The sequence below is a fragment of the Xyrauchen texanus genome, chromosome 16, assembly GCF_025860055.1.
Source record: "Xyrauchen texanus isolate HMW12.3.18 chromosome 16, RBS_HiC_50CHRs, whole genome shotgun sequence".
Classification (NCBI taxonomy): domain Eukaryota; kingdom Metazoa; phylum Chordata; class Actinopteri; order Cypriniformes; family Catostomidae; genus Xyrauchen; species Xyrauchen texanus.
The window spans coordinates 19,069,980-19,095,333 of record NC_068291.1 but is presented as its reverse complement, the minus strand read 5'-3'; the positions used below and the strand labels follow the sequence as shown (position 1 = coordinate 19,095,333).

General features: G+C 41.3%; 1 protein-coding gene across 2 annotated transcripts in view; it reads left to right on the top strand.

Moving 5' to 3' along the window:
• The window catches only part of LOC127657276 (gephyrin-like), a 123,059-nt gene that overhangs the window by 51,434 nt on the left and 46,271 nt on the right, over positions 1 to 25,354 (top strand). For both annotated transcript variants that reach the window (XM_052146001.1, XM_052146002.1), the window contains exons 6-10: positions 652 to 746; positions 872 to 938; positions 4,676 to 4,948; positions 9,390 to 9,503; positions 14,917 to 15,048. In XM_052146001.1, the coding sequence (XP_052001961.1) occupies positions 652 to 746; positions 872 to 938; positions 4,676 to 4,948; positions 9,390 to 9,503; positions 14,917 to 15,048 (681 nt within the window). The remainder of the gene's footprint in view (positions 1 to 651; positions 747 to 871; positions 939 to 4,675; positions 4,949 to 9,389; positions 9,504 to 14,916; positions 15,049 to 25,354) is intronic.

Below are 25,354 nucleotides of genomic sequence, written 5' to 3'. Positions count from 1 at the left end.
ACAGAGCAGGCGCGTTTGGTGTGAACGGCCCTTAACTTATCCATTTGCACATCTGTGAGAGAGAGTGCATGAAACAAGCTATGTAGGTGAAGTCATATTTGAAAACCTGACCCAAACCCAACCCAAGGTTTGTCCCGTCATGCTCTGGTCAGGTTGCAGACCTAGATGAACTATCCTTTTAAGAATACAGGACAAATCATGCCTAGTATTGATTCAATACGGTGCGCAATGTTTCATCTTTAAATATTTTACAGAATGGGTGGCAATCCTACCTGCAACCAACTAGCAAAAGCATTAAGCAAATCATGGTTTAGAGGTGTCTTTTAAACTATAGGCTATTAGTTTTAAATTAAAAGCTAAAAAAAAAAAAAAAAAGTCCTTCAATATATCCAGCCCCAACTTCTTGTTTCAATAGGAAATTTGTCAACACAGGAAAGAAAATTTTATTCGTCAAACAATTTTGTATGGTTTATACAAAATCTTTGTACCTAACTAGTTTGTCTCCTTTTCACTGTATCTAATAAAGAGGCAAAAAAAAATAACAGAGAAAGGTGTAATATTACCAATATTGGTGTTATATTACCAAATAGTACCTGTTTGTACAGTTTTTTACTTATATATATATATTTGTGTCTGTTCTGCCATCTTCAGGCCACCAGAGAAGTGATTGAGCGTGAAGCTCCAGGGATGGCTCTAGCCATGCTCATGGGTTCCTTAAATGTCACACCGCTTGGTATGCTGTCCAGGTGAATGTACATGCATGTCCTCTCCTTTCTTTCCATCTCTCTGCCTTTCACACTCAAACACACTAGTATAAAGTACGTGTTTTGAATATTAATGGAATTGAATACTAATTATCTCTTTTCTGCAGACCTGTATGTGGAATCAGAGGCAAAACCCTCATCATTAATTTACCTGGGAGCAAGAAGGGCTCACAGGTAAGCAGTTTCTGTTTGTGTCTTTGTGCATATGTATTCTAGTCACTTCCACTTTCTTCAACCCTTCTGAACACTCTTACAAAGGAAGTCTTTACAAATCGAACTGAAACTGTTGAGAGGTTCATACTTGGACAATGACTATGTCTGGAGTAGCATACTACTCTTAAGATTTCTGCCATATATTTCTGCCTTATATAGCTGCAACAAACTGGGATACATACAATTACAATAAAGAGCACTATTTATAAAAGCACATGACTTTTATCCATGCTGGGATATCTGGGACCACATGATGACATACAAAAACCACTGAATTGGATTTTTGGTTTATTGTCACAACCTGTTCAATAGAACAGATTCTTCCCATCAATGCTCCTCAGTTGAGATCCTCAATCTTAAAAAGAGAGTAAGCCCCTCCCCTCCCTTCACCTCTCATGCACACTTTCACCCACACTTACCATGTTAACATTGTGGCCAATTCTATTACAGCTCCTTCCTATGGAGCTCTGCTGATAGGACCATGGTATTAATCTTCAGTACCCATCAGCCCCAGTCACGGAGCACTCCGCTTTCACTGGCGCTTTGATGTCCAAAAGCCGAGCCGATAAGGGGATTAAACTTTGAAGAACCCCCTTTATGATCGGTCCAGCTCAGCTTCAGCTCTCCTCCTCTCCCTGCCTAAATAAAAGCATCCCTCCATCTCACGTCCACGACCCATAAAAGCATCCTCCTCTCAGCCCTGATTTTTCACTGAGAGGGACTATTCTGCTGCATTGAGTTTGCCCTTCTTGCTTTTAAAATGGAGGAAGAGGCAGGCCACCAGACTACGAGTTTTTGGAGAGACACCGTTAGAGACAGAGATACTGATGGTTAAATATAATTTTAGTATAATTATTGATTTTTTTAATATTAAATTGATTTTCAACAGATTTTTTGGGGCATGGACTAAATTCAATCATTAGCCGCATTTCCACTACTGGGCCAAATTAGGGCGTGCGTGCCAGGGCCTGTTGCGTTCCCACTGTCATTTATGAGGCTTCATTGTGCCTCCTCTGGACTTTCTCAGGGCCAATGGCCTTTTGCCCGTGGATTACCTTTGTGCCAAACAAGGCCAACTGGGGATTGTGACTGGGTCAGTGTCAAAGGAGGAGTTTTGCCAGACTTGCCAGGTTGTGTGTATCATGCGCAACGGTACAGGTTTGGGAAAAATTTTAAAATTGCGGGCACAGTAAAAATATGTAAAAACACACAATAAACAAAGCAGTGCCCAATAAAAGAACTTCCATGGTTCGAGATCCTGGATGGTTTGCTGTGACATTGTCTCACTGTTAGCGGATAAACCACTTGGGACACCATGGCAGTTACAGTCAATGAGCTGTCAACAATTATTTTTTTTATTTTTTTATTTTCTCCCCCAAATCGGCATGCCCAATTCCCAATGTGCTCTAGGTCCTCGTGGTGGTGTAGTGACTTGCCTCAATCCGTGTGGCAGAGGACGAATCTCAGATTCCTCCACTTCTGATACAGTCAATCCACGCATCTTACATTTACCTTTACATTTATGCATTTGGCAGACACTTTTATCCAAAGAGATATGTGGAGTTAAGTGCCTTGATCAAGGACACAATGGTAGTGGCTGTGGGGATCGAACCGGCAACCTTCTGCTTACCAGTTCTTTGCTTTAGCCCCTACGCCGCCACTTCCACTCCATCTTATCATGTGGCTTGTTGAGCGCGATACCGCAGAGACCTAGCGCATGTGGAGGCTTCTCGCTATTCTCCGCGGCATCCACGCACAACTCACCACGTGTCCCACCCAGAGCGAGAACCACATTATAATGACCACAAGGAGGTAAACCCAACGTGACTCTACCCACCCTAGCAACTGGGCCAATTGGTTGCTTAAGAAGCCTGACTGGAGTCACTCAGCACACCCTGGATTCAAAATTGCTAATTCAGGTGTGGTAGTCAGCGTCTTTACTTAATGAGCTACCCAGGCCCCTGCCTGATGAGCTGTCAACATTAACTTATCTTGCTAAATAGCTTTGTTTACATTCAATATGAACTCTATATTCTAGATAACTAGATAACTTGATACCTCTGCTTGAGCTTCCATTTTGTTTGTTTTTGAAATGGGCATTTTATATTTTGGGGTGTAGATTCAAAAGAACGGACTCATTAGAGTAAATCATTCGCAAACCAGCCTGAAAATCATTGGGTTAAATGGCCGTGTCTAAAGGGGGGCTAGGGGGGCATTGAACCCGCTAGAATTTCCTTGTGTCCCCCCCCCCCGAAACTTCTGACGCCCCCTGGACCAACGGCAAAACATGATCAAGGGGAACCAACCTAATTGAAATTATCAAGGAGGAACACCCCAACGATTCAAAAAAAGATAAACAGTTGCCCACCAGGCACAGTCACACATACCTTTACACAGCAAATTTCCATGGGTGAAATACAGTCATTTGAGTGTGAATCTGCGCAATGGATTTCCGGTGGTGAAGAAAGTCCCCTTGTGGATTTTGTGTGGAGTTCAAGTTTGGCGAACTTTGACAGGCAAATTTGTCACGTTGATCAATAGGAAGCTGCTTGGCTTGGCAGTGACCTCTGTGTGGGCGGGTTTCTTTTTAACTTCTCTGTCACAGAGTATAAAATTCAGCATTAGAAAGAGGTTGCTTGGTCATTATTTTGCTATTAACATATGCCCCCACCTTCTTCAACCGCGCAATTTCGCCATGCGAAGGTATGCTTGACTGCCTTTAATGATCAAAATGCACATTTCATTCCATACACTCATGTAAACACATTGGCATGTTCAGTCTGTTTGAGTTGCCCATCACTTTTTCTTAGAGTTCAGGTGCTATTGCTTACAGAGCTAGTGTGCTCAGATCTTGAGTGTCAGCACACACACACACACACACACACACACACACACACACACACACACACACACACACACACACACACACACACGCATGTGCCTCACCTTGCACCACAAATACAGAAATTGACTATCGCTACATGCACCAAGAGGACATGAAGTTGCCCCAGGACTTTTGATGTCTCCACACATTAATCTTCGTTTTAACTCTGAGTCACCATAACGGAGAGATGCAACCACATCAGACCTGGGGTGAGCAACACTCCAGAGCATGAACCCTCCCTGGACCTGTCTACATCCCATTTGCCATCCTCCTCTTCATTATTATTCTCCTGCCAGAAGTACTTAACAATTGCAGTTTAAGAGCAATTCAGTTCGGCCACCTGTGTTAAGTTCCCACGCTGTGTCCTTATCAGACTTTAGCCCATCAAAATGGAAGATGTCCAACTGTATTAGAAATTCCATTAAGTTAGTGGCAATTGGTTGACCTGTATGTCATCCTATTAGGGGATTCGGATAGATAGTGGGCCATTACTAACACACTGTTATGATGGAGAATAATAGGGATTTGTGCTGTGAAGACCTCAAATTACTGCTAAATGGTACATGAAGAGCCAAGATGCGATGTTTGCAATAGCTGAAAAAAATGTACTCAGTGAAGATTCAGAAACTCACACTGTGAGGCTTTGGAATAACTTGGAAAAACTAAATGTATTTTTCCATAGCATTTTTTGTTTTTCAAGTTTTATTGTCAGATTTGAGCTCAAACTTGACACAAAGGAACGTGTTTTGGGACTTAAAAGACCATCTCAACCATTTTATTTACAGCATCCCTCTTTCTCCCGTTCTCTTTTCAGGAGTGCTTCCAGTTCATCCTGCCCGCTCTGCCGCACGCCATAGACCTGCTGCGGGATGCTGCAGTGAAAGTGAAGGAGGTACACGATGCTCTGGAGGACCTGCCATCTCCTCCTCCACCCCTCTCTCCTCCACCCACGACCAGCCCACACAAGCAGACAGAAGACAAGGGTGTGCAGTGTGAGGAAGAGGACGAGGAGAAGAAGGACAGCGGTGTGGCATCCACTGAGGACAGTGGCTCCTCTCATATCACAGCAGCTGCTATTGCTGCTAAGGTTAGTGATGCTAGATGTTAAACAACATGTTAAACTGTCACTCAGACTGGCTCAAGCTGTTCCTCTTAATACACAACATAGCCTACAGACTGCAGACACACCAATCCAAATGATTAATATGTGCTTAAAATCAAGTATACAGCAATACAATCAGTTTTCTTTAGAACAAACTTTAGAAGAAACCACAGGGACGCAAAATTCACACACTCCCAGTGGCCTCAGAAACATGAAGGGGGAATTGACTAAGAAAAACAATGCACCTTGTAAAAGTTGCATTTGTTAGCATTCGCTGTCTATGCTGGGTTAGCACTCGATTCACTAAAGGAATTATGCAGATCATAATTCAACGGCGCAAACATGCCCACAAAATCTGTGCTGTACGCAATTTGCCCATTGCATTTCTGATCTTGAGGATGGTTTTGAGTACTGGTCGACCGATATATCGCCAACGCCTGCTTGCATGTGAAGCGACTGAGACATGTTAACCACCAGTCATGGTTAATTTTGTTGTTACGTGCCATCGTGTTACTGTAATAATAGACCGGTGAGCAACACAGTCTCATTTAAATGGTCCACATATCAGAGCCACGGCAGAAGCGTTTGAGCTCATAATGTTAAAGTGTTCGTCTGTTTCATTCTCCCGCTCTCTCCTCAACAGTTCCCCATACCATTTAACTGTCTTGTCTAATGATAAAAATGCAAATATTGATAAAACTAATATCATATTCCATCTGCAAATATGCACATATCTCGTTTAAACAGATGTAATAAACAAACCTCACACAACTTGAGCAGATCCAGCATCCTGTGGAACACTCATAAATCTTCCTCTGAAGAACGTATTCTATCACTCTACTCAACAGTTCCCTGTAACTTTTTTTTAATGATAAAAGTCAAATATCAATAAAGCTTCTATTATATACCATCTGCAAATATGCAGATATCTCGCTTAAAAAGATGTCATTCACAAACCTCACGTAAATCCAACATTTTCTTTAGAGCTGGCACGATATGCTTATCTCCTGATTCGATACTATCATGATAATTGGGTACCGATTCGATATGTATTTTGATTCTACAAGTATTGCGATTCGATATTAAAATGTATTGTGATTTCTGTTTGCTTTTTTAAACACTAGATCATGGGAAAAAGTTGAATCCTACACTTATAGAGACTGTATATGCGATGAGTCAGATTTACAAAAACAATGCATCACATCTATCTGAGTTATATTTCAGGAGCATCATACAGTACTGTATATTTGGTAAATAAAATACATTTTTAAGGAAAGTGCTACAGCTTATTGTATTACGTACCGCAGCTCCAATGTGTAAACCATGTTTCGAAAACCTAGATTTTCCACCACGCTATATGGACGAAGGTCTTTGGAGATAAAAAGAGCAATTGACTTTGTGATGCGTTTTGCTTTCTTTGTACCGCTGGGTTGTTTATTCATTGTCCCATCCAGAGTCTGTTGTCTTGCTGCTGCTACAGGTTGTTTGGCTAGCTCCACGTTTAGCTCTGGATGGTGTTAAACAAGATGGGGCTCATGTTGGTGCAATACGGTACCAGTACATGACATTGTTTGCATACCAAATTAGTCATGTCTAGCTCTGCATTTCCAGGTAATGTGTAAATTCCAAAGTGTTTCCATACTATAGATTTAAAATGTGAAGGTGCAGGTCATATGCCTGCAGATCTTTGTCCGTCCGCCATTTTTTTGGCTTTCTCGCATCTGCTTGAAATAGATTTGACATCACGTAATACTCATAGATGAAAACAAATAATTTTCACCCTCTGCTGGAATAAATGCAGTAACTTCTCTCCACCTCGTCTATAAGCAAAGACTAAAAGAAAGCAATTGAATATGAATTATATTCATTTTGTAATAAAAACATCTATTTCACAATTGTAAAAAAAAATCAAAAAAACAATTGCGATGGTTAAGTGACTAATTTTGTTCCCCACCCCTAGTTTTCTTCCCGTCAAGCACTCATCTAATGTCTTCCTCTGAAGCACATATTCTGTCAGCCAGAATCAAAATGATCAGGATCAAACGTTCCTCTCATTCACAAATCCTGACTTTCCGTCTGTGACAATCCAAGTAGGCGATCCAGGCTGGTTAAACTGTGAGGAGATTGCTGCTGCTCATGCCGGATCCACACGAGTGCGTTAGTGCAGTTTTAAGGCTTCGTCCGAAACCAGGAAAATGCTGTAACGATGAAAATAAGGTGCTTTTCAAACTGTTCAGAGACCAGTTTCCTTAAGAGTTCCATTCATTCAAAACAGACGTTAGTTAAGCCATTAATTTATACGACATTTTTGGATGCAGCCAAAGGTAAAAGTGCTTCACGGGTGCTATAAGTAAATGTCTTATTCACTATACATTGTATGTAAAATTGGTTTGATGAGTAAATACGATTGCTAACATGGACATGCCATCCATGGGACATGACTACTGTGTGTACTGTTATTTCCTTCTTCTTAATATATTAACAATTTCTTCATGTGCAAATAAATTACAAAAATTTGATGACTAACAGAAATCTGAATAAACTGCTATCTATCATTTAAAATACAATATATTTTAGATGATTTTTGTTTCATGTGAAATTGAGTAAATATAGTGCTAAATAAGAGTTTATTATTATTTTTAGCAATTTTATGTTTGATATTTACTTTATAAATTGTGTTATATATCGTCATTGTATCGGCCTACTGGCCACCCTGCTCTCTGGATATCGGCATCGGCCATTAAACATTTTTTATCGGTCGACCACTAGTTCTGATCACTATAGTGCAGAGATTGTGGAAAACCACCGCGATCTGGCTCACTCTGCTGGGACAGTATAGTATCACTCCACTACAGTGATCAGGACAACTGAATCATCTAATTAACATGCCGAAAGTGCACTTGACTAAGCCATACATCTGGAAATATGCTAGGTTATAACTAGTGGTTGACTGATATGGGTTTTTCAATGGCCAATTTGATATCTAGAGAGCAGGATAGGTGATATTAAATGCAGTTGATAAACATACACAAAATGGACACAAAGGGAAAAAAAACACTCTTGTTAATCAGCCAAGCTGGTAACGCGGTTATCTGATAAAATGGACAAATATCGGCTGATTAATTGGCCTGGCTGATATATCAGTCTATTACTGGTTATAACAGTCTTCACCACATCATTTAGTCATTATTTGATGAATTATACCACCATGATCGATATAGAGTGTACACAAACATCTCTTTTAACCCTTTAAGCTCAGACGGTAACACAAAAAGTTTAGTAAAACAACAAGTTTAGAAGACTTGTTTTACAATGCATTTAGGCATTATGACCAAAACTGAACAAGTACTTGACATTTATGTTTCATGTAAACGGGTATTGATTATATGCCGTGTTTTTGCTTACAACTTTATGAATAATTACATAAAATATCACATACCATTACTTAGAAGAGGCAATTATCTTTCAAACGAGCCCACACACAAGGTGATCGAATGCATAGATCATTCGATAATTGATATGAAGCACAATGTGCACGCTGCATCTGTCGATCTGGAATCTTGCAATCTGGCTGAAAATATGTTAGCTTTCCAGGATCAGATGACGTCATCGGAAATTATGTAGCATCATGGAACGCTAAACCAATTTATCTGGATTATGTTCAGATTGATGCAAAAGTCATCCATATTTGGGCAAAGAGACATGTGATTGACTGTTACATATGGCTATCAGGAGATGGCGCCAAGTACCTGATACAGACTCAATGATGACTTAAATGGCAAAGAATGAAACTCATTCTATGAAATCTCATTTCTAAAATAATGTCTGCATGCTATGCAAACCTTTAGTCATTATTGTGTTTGCATGTGTAATTAGTTATTATGTACAATTGTTATGCTTTATTTGCTTGGAGAGGCTTTTGAACACTTGGATTAAACATTAATTATGTTTGTAGTCCTATAACTTTAGTTTTAGCACTTCTATTTTACCACTGATTGAGCCTGTTTAAACTAAATTGTGCGTGGTTAGTTTATAAAGAAATGCTTTTTATATACATTGTTATCAAAATGTAATTTGAGAATAACAAAAATGATCTGGGCAGGTTCTGCTTTAAAACACAGCAAATCATGTATAGTAATGTTCATCAACACAGGTTTTAAAATGTAATATTCAACAAGCACATATGGCTGTGCTGTATAGGTATCTAAATACTTTTATACATTTAGTGTATCCAAGGCTGGCTTGATGCACTGATTTGTATTTATACGGTATCAGACAGCTGACTTTCGTCTTTCTCACAAACAATTGTTGTTTCTCAAGTTTAAGACTATTCTTTTTCATCTTCTCGTGTCCTTGACGTTCCCATCATACATGTGTAATGTGTATGTGTTAAGTCTTTTGTCATATGTCTCATGTTTATCATCAGAGCATGAAGTCTTATCCCAGTCATGCTGTTGTCATGGCAAAAGGTGGGCCCTTGAGTGCCTCCATCCCACCCACCTCCATTCCCTCCCATTTCACCTGCTCCTGCAGTGACACGGTAAGCCACACCCACTTACCTCCCCTCCCACATTCACATCTCCTACTATTTCATTGGCCTTTTGAACATACAGTTTTAGATCCAACCAATGAGAGAGCTGAAATTTCACAAGCAAGTTGTGATTGGTTGATTTGATGTTATACATTTAGTGGATAGACTATTCAGCTTATATTATACAAGTATAATATATTTATTTATACAAGTAAAATAATTTCGATCTGCAGGATTCCAAGAGTGTTGGTACTTCGTATAACAGCACTGCAATGCTTCTGCAAGTAAACTTTTGGACTGAAAATCACATGTGATATTGAGTATATTGCCTTTTATCAGTTTAATCTCTGGTAAGAAATATTTGTTTTTTTATTCAGCCCTGCCATGTCTTGTTAAGCTTTTCTACTGATAACAGAGCATTAAAAATATATCCTGTATTATCTCACTTTATTTAGAAATTATAATGGGGTCGTGCAGGTTGGCATTACTGTGTTCTCCACTGGGAGCGCTCGTAGTACGTGTCTCGTGGGAAGGCAGAGGTTGAGTTGAGCGCTATTATTAGAGCAGGGTTAGCTTCTGTGCTGGTAATTAAAGCGCTTGTGGAGCTGCTCTTTCCTGTGAGGTCTTGATTTAGCCCTAGTGTTAATTAGCGCTCCTTTAAGCCCCAGCGTTACTGTGGAAGATCCCTGCGCTCTTCGCCCTTCTGCCCATCAGACTCCCTCTTAATCCCACCGCACTGCTCCCAGAGAGCAGAGCTGCAGTTTGGTACTGCATGGAGACTTGCCTGGATCAAAGGCAGTGAGATGAAGTAAGACTCAGTCCAGACTACAGTAAAAAAAAAAAAAATCACTCTGTATAAGTTATGATGTTCTTAGTGAAGGAGCATTGATTCCTTCTATAGAAATTAATCATATAGCCTGTTCTGCACTTTTGTATTATTTCTAATAATAGCACTAAAAATTGGTAATTTAGTTGTATATGACCATATGCCACCTCTCTCTGATGCTTAGAATTAAACAGCCTATTTTTTGCCTGTTCAGTTATATTTAAACAACATCTCTTATTATTGGCTAATTTAAATAACGGTATATATTGAATTGCATCAATAACATGATAAATGACCTAATGGCTGTGCAATCAATTTTGCTTGGTTTTGACAAAAAATACTTTACATAAACACCTTATAAAGTATTTAAATCCTGTGTTACATTATCATTAAAACATCTTTTTTCCTCAGTATCAATGCATAACGCCATTTTCCACATTTTATTTAGATTAAAGGAGGGCTGTGAATCAATTAAAACATTTAAGCTAATTATTCACACAGTTTACTGTGATTAATTCTGACTAATCATGGTACATTAAAAAAACATTAAAATTTTATTATACATTTACTTTATACTTTGTCTCAAAAGATTTGAAAGAAATTGGTTTGTCATCATTTATTTAAATTATTTAAATATAAAGATGTGAAAATGTAATTTTTTTTGGCTACGTCCACATTAATCTGGATACATTTGTAAACGGTGTTTCATTTTCAAAATGCTTTCTGTCCACACTGTGGCTTACAAGTGTTTTTCAAAAGTGCTGAAATGCAATTTTCCTCTTGTTCCTTCATTGGACAGCAATTCTAAATAAACTGCATTGTGAAAGTTGTACAAAGAAACATTTATCTTTAACAACAGTGCTACACCATGGGTCTTGATTGTTTTGGGTTGAATGGATCACATGACTGCTTCAGATGACAATTTTCAAATTTGAAGATGGCATTTTCAAATGTATCCACTTTTCGAAAAGCTCAGTTTTCACTGTCTAAAATGCTGTCCCAATGTGGACGGAAGGCCAAAACTTATAGAAAAAGATGCGTTTTATTGTGGACGTGGCCTTTGACACATTTTTAAAGGTATTAATCTTTGATACAAGTATCTTTATACATGACACAAAATCAATAGACAAGCTTTAATTAAATGCTGTGCAAAATCATCTGGCATTTTTCACTGGACTTTTTTAATAAAAGGATGAAATGGGCAGATTCAATTAATTTCAAGCTTTATTGGCAAGACAATTTTAAGTGTAAATCGCTAATGCATTATTAGACACTATATATATAGAGAGCGAGAGCGAGAGCGAGAGAGAGATTTAAAAGAAATTGAATGCTGAAGTTTAATTTGCTGAAGTATAAAACCTCAACACAATTACTTTCTATTATTTTATATTAGGAATATAGTGTTATCTTATGATTCGGTTCTATATACGAAATGAGGTTCACGATTCAATATTATCTCGATTCAATATAAAAACACTTAAATGAAAAAATATCACAGAAAATATTTTATTTTATGAAAAACATTTTTGAGCAAAATGCTCATAATAATTTCTCATCTAAAAAAATTATTTTAATACATGGTATAAATATGAGTTTCTCATATATCTTTCTCTACAATAAAAAATCACAAACAAATAAGCTTTCAAAAATTGTGGGTTCAGGCTCATCAGGTTCAAAACAAGCAATATAACTGAACAAAGCCTGTCCTGATAAAAGTATGTGAAAGGGTTTGTCATCATTATTATAATAAAAAAGGTATTTGTAAAAATACAAAAATTCAATGAGCGGCTCATTGTTTTCTGATTCAGCAAACATCAGTGAAAATCTGAAAGTGTTTCTTTAGTGCATCCATGCTCTGTAAGATAAAAATTGATATTTATTTTTAGTTTTTTATCTGACTGTAAAGAACAGAAAGATTATTAAGACACATTATTCAATGCCTCATCTTTGAAGGAAATTATCTGCTTTAATCTCAAGCATTTTATAGCTAAACAAGGCGATTTTCCAGGTATTCCTTAATACTTACATTTTTAAAAGCTGAATTCAAGCACTTTTAAGGACCTTGTTTGAACCCTGTAAACAGCGTAGGAAAAAGCGCAGCAGGGTTTAAAAATCAAGCAATAGAGAGATTATTACGTGTCATTTCATGTATGAAAACATGGATAGAAACAATGTTGCAAATTTCGGAATATCGAGTTATGCCACTATATGGTTCGTCATTCATTTTTTGGTTCGCAAGTTATCAAAATTATACATATCGTCCCATTTCTATTATATATGCCAGTTTTAGCCACAGGAAGTGGGAAAACAATTCTGTGCAAAAAAAATTCTCGCATTAAACAGTAATTTATTAATTGCAGAAAATACATTTCCCAGCCCTAGATTAAAGGTATTATAGTTTTCAATAGTGTTTCATTTTGTCTTAGAAGTTTGAGGTGTGCAGTTTTGATTTTGTGCTTGTATACAAGATACAAGATGGTGCTGCAGATGACGGCCTCTGTGTGGGGCTCTCCAATTCTTTTGTTGTTTTTACTGTGTTTAGTAATTATTTCCAATCAGTTCTACCAGGGACGAACTGCTTAACATTCGGCAGCACATACCAGACAATCTTTTCCCGGGTTTTTGACTCTACAAATGTTTTGCTGGACATTTTAGTCAGTGGCGCAGCTGTGTTGTTCAAGTGCACTATGAGACGCAAGTGAGGGAAGCGACCTTGGCTTCATCAACACCTCCTGCAACCACCCTTCTCCCCCTCCTGCTACTCAATCTGCACTTAAGATATTTGAAGATTTGTGCCTGGTCTTCCAGAAACAAAAGACAAGGAAACCACAGTGTCAAGACGATATTTCACCCACTTGTCTAAAATCCTGTGCTGACCAGCTGGTTCCCATCTTCACACAGTTCTGATGTTCCATGCTTCTTCAAACGCACCACCATCATCCCTGTCCCAAAGAAACCCAAAACAACAGGACTTAATGACTACAGACCCGTTGCCCTGATGTCTGTGGTCATGAAATCATCTGAGAGACTGGTGTTGGCCCACCTGATGGACATCACTGGACCGTCTCTAGATCCGCTTCAGTTTGCATATCAAGCAAACAGGTCTGTGGATAATGCAGTCAATATGGGATTGCATCATATCCTGAAACATCTGGACAGACCAGGGACTCATGCAAGGATCGTTTTGGTGGTCTTCAGTTCTTCTTTCAACTCCATCATCCCAGCTATTCTCCAGACTGAATTAAACAAACTCTCTATTCCCACCTCTTCCTGTCAGTGGATCACCAGCTTTCTGACAGACAGACAGACAGGCTGTACACCTTCATACACCTCCAGCACATGTACAATCAGCACTGGTGCTCCCCAGGGATGTGTGCTCTCCCCACTACTCTTCTCCCTGTACACAAATGACTGCACCGCCAAGAACCCGTCTGTCAAGCTCCTGAAGTTTGCAGATAATGCCACTGTCATCGGTCTCAACCAGGATGACGAAGAGTCTGCATACAGAAGGGAGGTTGAACAGCTGGCTGTCTGGTGCAGTCAAAACAACCTGGAGCTGAACACGCTCAGAACAGTGGAGATGATTGTGGACTTTAGGAGGAACACCCCAACATTGACCCCACTCACCATTCTGAAAAGCACTGTGGCAGCAGTGGAGTAATTCAGGTTCCTCGGGCAATACCATCTCACAGGACCTGAAGTGGGAGACCAATATTGACTCCATTGTGAAAAAAAAAGGCTTAGCAGATGTTGTACTTCTTTTGCCAGTTGAGGAAGTTCAACCTGCCATGAGCGCTGCTAATCCAGATCTACTATTCTGGCTATGAAATCAGACATCAGAAGAATACAAAGGACAGTTCGGACTGCTTAGCGGTTTATTGGTTGCCCCCTGCCATCCCTTCAAGAACTATACACTTCCAGATTGAGGGAAAGAGCTGGAAAAATCACTCTTGACCCAATTCACCCAGCCCACTACCTTTTTGAACTGTTGCCTTCTGGCCGGCGCTACAGAGCACTGAGCATAAGAACATATTTTTTTCCCTCAGGCTATCCATCTCATGAACAGTTAAAACTGTCCCATTGAGCAATAATAATTTGCTATACACAGCTTAGTCTTTTTATATTTATCCAACTTATCCTACCTCTTCTGCCATTACATTCCTTTTCACTATCTGCATATAACAGATTTGTAATTGTACATACGTTGTGTGTGTATATATATATATATATTTATTGGGTATTTCTATATATATATTTCTATTTTCTATTCGCTTTTTATTTTTATTACATTTTTTTGTTTTTTTTGTTACTATTATCTGGTCTTGTTGTTGAATACAATAGTTTGTGCACTGGAAGCTTCTGTCACAAAGACAAATTCCTTGTATATGTAAGCATACTTGGTAATAAATTCTGATTCTTATTCTATATTTTTGAGAAATGTGTCATAGGTTTTAATAACTGCACTTAGCACTTCAGTAACTGTCTTAGCACTTCAGAAAAACTTTCATATTTTAGTCAACATTCTGATTTCTGACAATACTTGACTGAATTTTACTAAAAAAAACTGTTCTGTATTCTTTCTTTTTCCATTTACAGATACCAGAATCCATAATTTCACGGGGCGTGCAAGTGTTGCCACGGGATACCGCCTCCCTCAGCACCACACCCTCAGAGTCTCCTTGTGCTCAGCAGTCCCGTCTCTCCACTGCCTCCTGCCCCACCCCCAAAGTAAGTCTCCGCCTATTCTCTCTTTATTCATGCAATCCTTCTCCCCTCAAGCTAAGCTTTCTGTTTCATCATGCGCTCTGTCTCCTCCATGGCTGGATCTTCATCTGCTGCCACCTTATTGGCTGCCTTGACACACGGCTTTGCATTTCAGACAGCAGTAACTCTGGTCAATGGGCTGTCTGAGGAGAGGTGGGCTTTCAACGCTGGCTGAATTTCAGTTTGCCTCTTTTGATTTACTGGCTTTAACTGTTGAAGTTTGTTGTTTCAGATACAAATGTGTGACTTTATGAACGTTTTGAACAGGGGGGTAAACAATAATTGTTTTCTTTAAGCTTTTCAATTGAAGTTTCGGTAGCTGTTTGGATTTTTTCTGTGTTTTGAAAACCTGATTTTCGCATTTGTTTCCGAAGAGTTTGGATGCTGTGTTTAAATGAGAACTTTTCCACTTTCAGTTAACCATTTTGTATTTGGTCACTTCATACATCATAATCATACTTTAATCTTGACTTCTGAGTGGGTCGCGTGTGAAGGTTTAATGAACTCTAGTTTGAAGTTGCTCTGTGCTGTATAAAAAGTGTTTTACGCAACCTTTCATTTAGATTTTTGTAGAGACAACAGAGTTGTTTTCACTGCAAATATCTGATGCAATGTGTTGCATTGCAGTGCATGTTTCATTTTTTTGACACTGCTAGTCTTATCAATTTGTTCCCCCTATAAATAAAATAATAAATGAAAACAAATTATTTAGTAATCATGCACACATTTTAAATAGTTTCTAACCATTACATCAAAGTTTTTCCAACAATTGTAATTCTCACATTATGAGTTTCCATTGAAATAAAGTTGCATTTTAGACTTTAGTTTCATTTAACTGTTGCTGACATTTATCCTAGAGGTTACAGCTGATTGGTTCATTGTTAGTGAACATTCTGTGGTGATCTGCAGCTTTGACACTTCCAGTGGAGACAGGCTCAAGCTATGATGGTGTGACACAACACGACGCTGGTCGACGTTGCAGTAGACACTGTGTTAGTGTGAGTTTCTAGCCTGCATGTGAGGCAGTGTGTGTGTGTGTGTGTGTGTGTATCTCTTTGGCTCATGGGACGAAGGTGGTAAAGGTAATTTGTGTGTGTGAGCTTTGTCAACATGCTGTGGATAAGTAATTAGTGGCAACTGAATGGGAAATGCAGGGATGAGCTATCAGGGTTGTGTCTAGAAGGGATCCCTCTCTCGTCAACATCTTAAGATGCTTATGCCTGTGCTTATGCTCGTATCTCAGGGTATTAATGAAGAAAACATTAGAACTTCATTAATATAACATTATTATTATTATATCATAATCATAGAGTGACTATTTCTATTAGTCTGGTGGAAGCAAAGAAGTGAAAGATAAACTGCTTCTTGATTGTCTTTATGGCTTACCATGCATTCAGACAAGAGGTGGCGAGAGCGTCAAAATTCGCTCTGGCTGCCCTGCCAACAACGCTATTGAAAATTCGTGGATGCTCTGACGTATTTGAAATAGGCGCCAACGTTCCTTGAGAATGCTTGGTTTTGTGAACTATATTTAAAGGGGCCACAAAACATCCAGACATGTCGACCGGTATCTTTTTGACGACATATTACTAGTAGCGTATATCCTCATGAAATATTTTAATATATTATTACATAATATTATATAAACCATAATATCCACTTCATCAACTCACCTGGCACACCAATGATTTCAGACACCTTTGTCAACTCATCGTTTTTTTATTTTATTTATATCCCTGTAAGCAAACAGGGACAGATCAAATATTATGGGAAAACCCGCCATGGCAATAATCAGTTTCTCCTCCATTTTGTCTTCGGAACTAATGTTTGGTTGGAACCAAAGTTTACACGGTTGTGTTCTCTAGACTTCGCTAGAGCGGAGCACTTCTATATTCCAATATGTTGCTGCCGAACCGCGTCAAAGCTCATTACCATAATGTTGGCTGCACTTGAACTTTCCTCTGACTGTAATGCAGGTAAGTGAGGACCCAAAAGCGATATAACAAAAAGAGTCTTTTAATGTCAGTTCAGGAAGCAATAATGAAAAAACATAAATCCTCTCCTTGAGAGAACAACGGTGAACATAAACAACCCGCAGAGAGGGCGATGCAAAACAGAAAACTTCCTAGAGAACTTCAGTAGGCGTCATTAAGCAGCAGTCAGGGGTAGCAGTGAGCGGCGACAGGCTGCTGGTCTCCCAAGGGTAGACTAGGGTCGAGGAAAACACTTAGTGGTATCCAGCTTCTCTCGCAGCGTCAGGCGAGCTGGACAGAATACAAATACCGGGTAGATTAATAGAGAACAGGTAGTAAAGCCAGGCGGATGCCTACAGGACAGGACTCGGACAGCGACAAACTTGTAGCGACAGTGCTTGTATTCCTTAGCGAGAGAAACTCTAGTGAGAATCCGACAAGGAAAGCAGCAAGAACAGAGAAAGAAGTAGAGAACTAATCAGAGGAAAATGGGAACAGGTGGGAAGAGAATTAGCGAAGTATTTAGGGGAGATAAGGAACAGCTGGAGGAGGAGAAATGAGGGGAAGGAGAAATAACCAAAGAAGGCCAGCAGAGGGCGACAGAGTAAAGAGAAAGAACAGGGACAAGACATACCATGACAAAACAAGACAAGACATAACAGTACCCCCCCTCAACGAGCGCCTCCTGGTGCTTCCGAGGAGGGAACCTGGCGGCTCTGGAGGAAATCATCGATGATAGAACGGTCCAGCACGTCCCGAGAGGGAACCCAACTTCTCTCCTCAGGTCCGTATCCCTCCCAGTCTACCAGAAACTGATGACCACGACCCAGAGAACGCATATCCAGGATCCTGCGGACCCTGTAGATAGGAGCGCCCTCAACCAGAATAGGGGGGGAAACAGGACGAGTGGAAGAGCGCACAGTGGGTTTAACACAAGAGACATGGAAGACCGGGTGGACACGTCGAAGGTGGCGGGGAAGGAGTCGCCGCACCGCAACGGGGCTAATGATCTGAGAGATACGGAAAGGACCGATGAAGCGCGGGGTCAATTTACGAGAGGCGGATTTAAGGGGGAGGTTGAGAGTGGAGAGCCATACCTTCTGGCCATGACAATATCTAGGGCTCTTAGTTCTAAGCTTGTTAGCAGCTCTCACAGTCTGGTCCCTATAGCGGCAAAGGGCAGACCGAGCACCCCTCCAGGTGCGCTCACAACGTTGAACGAAAGCCTGGGCGGACGGAACGCAGGAATCGGCGAGTCGAGACGAGAACAGTGGAGGTTGGTACCCGAGGCTACTTTGAAAAGGAGACAGACCGGTGGCAGACGAAGGCAACGAGTTGTGGGCGTACTCTGCCCAGGGAAAGTGCTCGGACCAGGACGCAGGGTTACGGAACGAAAGACTGCGCAAGATGCGACCAACAGTCTGATTGGCCCGTTCGGCTTGACCGTTAGATTGAGGGTGGAAGCCGGACGAGAGACTGATGGAAGCCCCAATCAACCGGCAAAACTCCCTCCAAAATTGAGACGTGAACTGCGAACCTCTGTCTGAGACGATGTCGGATGGGAGGCCATGAATTCTGAAAACATTTTCGACGATAATCTGTGCCGTCTCCCTAGCGGAGGGAAGCTTGGCGAGGGGAATAAAATGAGCTGCCTTAGAGAACCGGTCGATGACCATGAGAATAACGGTCTTGCCCGCCGACGAAGGAAGCCTGGTGATAAAGTCTAAGGCGATGTGTGACCACGGTCGAGAAGGGATAGGAAGGGGTCTGAGAAGTCCGGCCAGGGGAGAGTTCCCAGACTTAGTCTGCGTGCAGACGGAGCAAGCCGCCACGAAACGACGCGTGTCACGTTCCCGAGTGGGCCACCAAAAACGCTGGCGAATTGAAGCAAGCGTACCCCAAATGCCGGGGTGACCAGCTAACTTGGCTGAGTGAGCCCACTGAAGAACGGCCAGGCGAGTAGGAACGGGGACGAAAAGAAGGTGTCTAGGGCAGGCGCGCGGCGAAGGAGCGTGGGCGAGCGCTTGTTTAACTTGCCTCTCAATTCCCCAGACAGCCGAGCCGAGGACATGTCCCTCAGGGAGAATCCCCTCAGGGTCCACGGGGACTTCTGAAGAATTAAAGAGGCGTGATAAAGCATCAGGCTTGGTGTTCTTGGACCCTGGACGATAGGAAATAATAAATTCAAAACGGGCAAAAAACAAAGCCCAACGGGACTGACGCGCGTTTAGACGCTTAGCAGAACGAATATACTCAAGGTTTCTATGGTCCGTCCAAACGACAAATGGAACGGTAGTGCCCTCCAACCACTGTTGCCATTCGCCTAGAGCTAAGCGGATGGCGAGCAGTTCGCGGTCTCCCACATCATAGTTACGTTCAGACGGCGACAAGCGATGAGAATAGTAAGCGCAAGGGTGAACCCTGTTGTCAGAGAGAGAGCGCTGAGAGAGGATGGCTCCCACTCCCACCTCAGATGCGTCAACCTCGACGATGAACTGTCTAGATACATCTGGAGTAACGAGGATGGGCGCAGACGTGAAGCGGTTCTTGAGGAGATCAAAAGCCCCCTGGGCGGAAACGGACCATTCAAAACGCGTCTTGACTGACGTAAGGGCAGTCAGGGGAGAAGCCACCTGACTGAAATTACGGATGAAGCGTCGATAGAAATTAGCGAAACCGAGGAAGCGCTGCAGCTCGACGCGTGACTTAGGTACGGGCCAATTAATAACAGCTTGGACCTTAGCGGAATCCATGCTAATACCCTCTGCAGAAATGACAGAACCGAGAAAAATAACAGAGGAGGCATGAAAAGTGCACTTCTCCGCTTTCACGTAAAGGCGGTTCTCTAAAAGGCGCTGAAGGACGCGACGGACATGCTGGACATGAACCTGAAGTGACGACGTAAAAAATCAGGATATCGTCGAGGTAAACGAAAACAAAAATGTTCAGCATATCTCTCAGGACGTCATTAATAAGTGCCTGAAAGACAGCTGGGGCATTCACAAGACCGAAAGGAAGGACCCGATATTCAAAGTGCCCTAACGGAGTGTTAAACGCCGTCTTCCACTCCTCCCCCTCCCTAATGCGTACGAGATGGTAAGCGTTACGAAGGTCCAACTTAATAAAAAACTTGGCTCCCTGCAAGATCTCTAAGGCTGTTGACATAAGAGGAAGCGTGTAACGATTCTTAACTGTTATGTCATTCAGCCCTCGATAATCAGTGCAGGGGCGCAAGGATCCGTCCTTCTTCTTAACAAAGAAAAACCCCGCTCCGGCGGGCGAGGAGGAGGGGACAATAGTACCGGTGGCGAGAGCTACAGATAAATAATCTTCGAGAGCCTTACGTTCGGGAGCCGACAGCGAGTAAAGTCTACCCCGAGGCGGAGTGGTTCCCTGAAAAAGCTCGATATTACAGTCATACGAACGGTGCGGAGGGAGAGAAGTGGCCCGGGACCGACAGAACACCGCCCGCAGATCGTGATACTCCTCCGGCACCCCCGTCAAATCACCAGGCTCCTCCTGTGAAGAAGAGGCAGAGGACGGGGGGGGGGGATAGCAGACATTAAACATTCCACAGGACAAGAAACATTCCAAGAAAGGATAGTGTTCTTAGACCAATTAATAGTGGGGTTATGTTGAACAAGCCAGGGATGGCCTAAAACAATAGGAGTGAAAGGTGACTGAAAAATAAAAAAGGAAATGGTCTCGTTATGATTACCAGAAATAGTGAGGGTTAAGGGTAGCGTTTCACGCTGAATCTTGGGGAGGGAGCTACCGTCTAAGGCAAACAGGGCCGTAGGCTCCTCTAACCTCTTAAGAGGAATATCATGTTCTCGTGCCCAGGTCTTGTCCATAAAACAGCCCTCTGCCCCAGAGTCAATCAAAGCACTGCAGGTAGCTGATGAACCGGACCAACGGAGATGGACAGAAAAGGTAGTGCAAGACCTCGAAGGAGAGACCAGAGTTGTAGCGCTCACCAGTAGCTCTCCCCTTACTGGTGAGTTCTGGCTTTTACCGGGCAGGAGGTAACAAAGTGAGTAGCTGAACCGCAATAGAGACAGAGGCGTTTGATGATTCTCCGCTGCTCCTCCTTAGCCGAAATGCGGATGCCCCCCCAGCTGCATGGGCTCGGAATCTGCGGTGATGGAGGAAGATGGTAATGCTGAGGAGGAGGAACCAGCGGCGAACGCGAAATCCCTTCCACGAGCTCGGTGAAGCAGGTCGAACCGTCTCTCTATACGAATGGCGAGCTCAATCACGGAATCCACACTCGAAGGGACCTCTCAGGAGAGAATCTCATCCTTAACCTCCACGCAGAGGCCCTCCAAAAAACGGGCGAGTAATGCCGGCTCGTTCCAATCACAGGAGGCAGCAAGAGTGCGAAACTCAATGGAGTAATCAGTGACGGATCGCTTACCCTGACATAGTGAGGACAAGACCCGGGAAGCCTCCTCACCGAAAACAGAACGGTCAAAAACCCTTATCATCTCCTCTTTGAAGTCCAGATAACGGTTGGTGCATTCAGCCTCCGCCTCCCATATCGCCGTACCCCACTCACGAGCCCGTCCGGATAGGAGAGATATCACGTAGGCGATGCATGCTCTGCACTGGGAGTAAGTAGAGGGCTGAAGAGAGAAAACAACGTCACACTGGGTGAGGAACGCGCGGCATGCAGTGGGCTCACCAGCAAAGCACGGTGGGTTATTAATCGTGGGTTCGGGTGGCCCGGGAGGCCTGGGGACGGCCGATGTATCGAGGCGAAGAAGATGTATTTGCTTGGTGAGGTCGGTGACCTGAGCAGCCAGGGCCTCAACGGCCTGTCGCGCAGCAGACAACTCCACTTCGTGTCTGCCTAACATCGCTCCCTGGAATTCTACAGCTGACTGGAAGTGAGGACCCAAAAGCGATATAACAAAAAGAGTCTTTTAATGTCAGTTCAGGAAGCAATAATGAAAAAACATAAATCCTCTCCTTGAGAGAACAACAGTGAACATAAACAATCCGCAGAGAGGGCGATGCAAAACAGAAAACTTTCTAGAGAACTTCAGTAGGCGTCATTAAGCAGCAGTCGGGGGTAGCAGTGAGCGGCGACAGGCTGCTGGTCTCCCAAGGGTAGACTAGGGTCGAGGAAAACACTTAGTGGTATCCAGCTTCTCTCGCAGCGTCAGGCGAGCTGGACAGAATACAAATACCGGGTAGATTAATAGAGAACAGGTAGTAAAGCCAGGCGGATGCCTACAGGACAGGACTCGGACAGCGACAAACGAGACAGTGCTTGTATTCCTTAGCGAGAGAAACTCCAGTGAGAATCCGACAAGGAAAGCAGCAAGAACAGAGAAAGAAGTAGAGAACTAATCAGAGGAAAATGGGAACAGGTGGGAAGAGAATTAGCGAAGTATTTAGGGGAGATAAGGAACAGCTGGAGGAGGAGAAAAGAGGGGAAGGAGAAATAACCAAAGAAGGCCAGCAGAGGGTGACAGAGTAAAGAGAAAGAACAGGGACAAGACATACCATGACAAAACAAGACAAGACATAACACTGACGCCCACACCGCCCAAAACTCGCCGCGCCGCTTCTCGCCACCGAGATACGCTGGCTGTCATAGAAAATGAATGACTCCCGGTCTCGATGCCTCTGACCTGAACGCACCATTAGTGTGATAAAACAGCGTGAATGTGATTTTTCCATGCGGATGACCTGGGTTCTAATCCTCCTTTTGACCCAGTTTTCCCCATCCCGTTTCCTGTCTCCATTCTTAATATTTCTCTTTAATACTACTTATAATATTAAATAAAATGAATATAAATGTTGATTTCCTCGCAGAGATAGGTTGGTGTAAGGTGTCTTTGGGACTCTAAATAAACACAATAAACACACTGTAGTGATGTCCTGTTAGTATTTAATTAGAGGTGCAAATAGGATCTGTCTAACACTATTTACACTTAGTACAAATAGCCTCAGCCTTATTATTATTATTATTATTATTATTAAGAAATCTTGTTGTCTTCTTGAAATCTCATATAGCATCCCATGTTTCTTGGATACAGTAATATTTTGACATAAGTTCATGTTAAGGCACATATTATTTTAAATCTTAGATTCTGTTATTGTGACTTTATTGACATTAGTAGTAATTCATGAATGAAAAAGTGTTTGTGTTGGAAAAAAAAGACATTTAAAGACAATATCAAACAAATCTTGTGGAGATTGAGTTTGTGTTCCACAGCTCGCATCACTTCATATACAAGCAACGAATATGTTGCCACTAGACCTCCCAGTCAAACTTTCAACAATTGAGCTGATTGATGTACTTCTCAAGTGACCAACTACATATATCTCATGACCGAAATTAGCAGACGTAGAGCTAAAGCTAACAAATGTATTATGTGAAATATTTATTGTAGAGCTTGATTTGATTATCAAAATTGACAATTTAAAATAATCTTTTACGAGCGTTCCTCGTTGCGACTTCAAATTAATGCCGTGTAAGAATCTCGCTTCTAGAAGGTAAGGATCCCTTCTAGACATGACCCTATATGAGTGTTACAACAGACTCTCTCTCTCTCTTTCCCTCTAGTGGACCTAAAAAGTTGGGCCTGGAATTATATAAGAGAAATCATTTTCCTCTCTTTTTATCATTCTTTTTGTGGCAGGGTGTATGTGTATTGCCTGTGATAAATAGATGTCTGATAAAGTGCCCCAAGCTTAAGCTGTGACCTCAGGCTGGGTTTAATTCTGCTGACTGCTGTTTCTTGACAAGCGTTTAGTGGGTTGGCTTTAGATCCAAAAGATTGGTGTCATGTGGCACATAACAGTTATAGACTACATAAAGTGGAGTGTGTGCCTGTATATGTGTACTCTGTTACACATGTGCTTTTATGTATACATCTACTGCATGATATTTGGCACATGAGAGGTGACAGGCCTGAAAAAATATGGAATCGCTTCAGCTTCACAAGTGTGTGGAAAATTTGCATATGTGCAGACAGTACATTGTGTGTGTGTGTGTTATTGCAGTTGTGATTCTAGGATTTATAAAAGATGGGGCCTGCAATGTGCAAAGTAGGGCCAAATAAATTGAAAAGTGAATTCAAGACCTCATTTGATTTTGTTTCAAGCAATTTAAGACAAGGCTTCCCCATTTCCCATTAAAATATAAAGAGTTTTAAGGTTTAGTTTAAGGACAAGTTAAAGGGTTATTTCACCCAAAATTCTGCCAAACACAAAGATATTTAGAAGAATATTTCAGCTCAGTAGGTCCATACAATGCAAGTGAATGGTGACCAGAACATTGAAGGCAGAATAAAAGTAATCCATAAGACTCTAGTGGTTAAATCCATGTCTTCAGAAGTGATATGATAAGTGTGATTGAGAAACGGATGGACATTTGAGTTAATATAAATTCTCCTTCCTGCCCAGAAGGGGGCAATATGCACGAAGATTTCTAATATCTAAAAATAAAAATAAAAGAAGAAGAATGTGGAATTGAAATTTAATGTAGAGATTTTTAGTAAAAAAGGATGTAAATATTGATAATCTTCTCACCCACACTTATCATATTGCTTCTGAAGACATGGATTTTAACCACTGGAGTCGTATGGATTACTTTTATGTTGCCTTTATGTGCTTTTTTTGACCTTGAAAGTTCTAGCCAACATTCACTTTTATTGTATGGACCTACAGAACTGAGATATTCTTCTAGAGATCTTTGTGTTCAGCAGAAGAAAGAAAGTCAGACACATCTGGGATGACATGGGAGTGAGTAAATGATGAGAGGATTTACATTTTTGGGTGAACTGTCCCTTTAAAGAAAACACACATATGTAATACACTCCATGGACCCACAATAGGTTCCACCTGAACCATAAATAATTTATCATAAAATAATATATTTATAAAAGTAGTGTTTTTTCTTCACTGAGAAATTGAGAATTTAAAGTGGCTTATATACAATGAAAAGATGCGTTTAATGACGTGTTTACACAGTAATCAAAACCGTGAACCATTTAATCAGTTTAGTGTATCTGCCGCTTGTTGTTTCGCATGCACAGTGGACAGTCAACGTGTGCTGAATGTCATGACAACTGCACAGTGTAGAGATGTTTTTAGAGTCATTTACTTCTGTTATAATGCAGTCTGAGCAACACCCACGTAAAACAAGACACTAGTAATCTCATTGGTCTAATATGGTAAGCAAAAAAACATCTAGAAATCGAATTATTTTTCATGGGTTTGTTTTTTACAAAGCTTTATACTGATACATTTTTATTGAATTGAATTATTTGCTTTTCCATGCT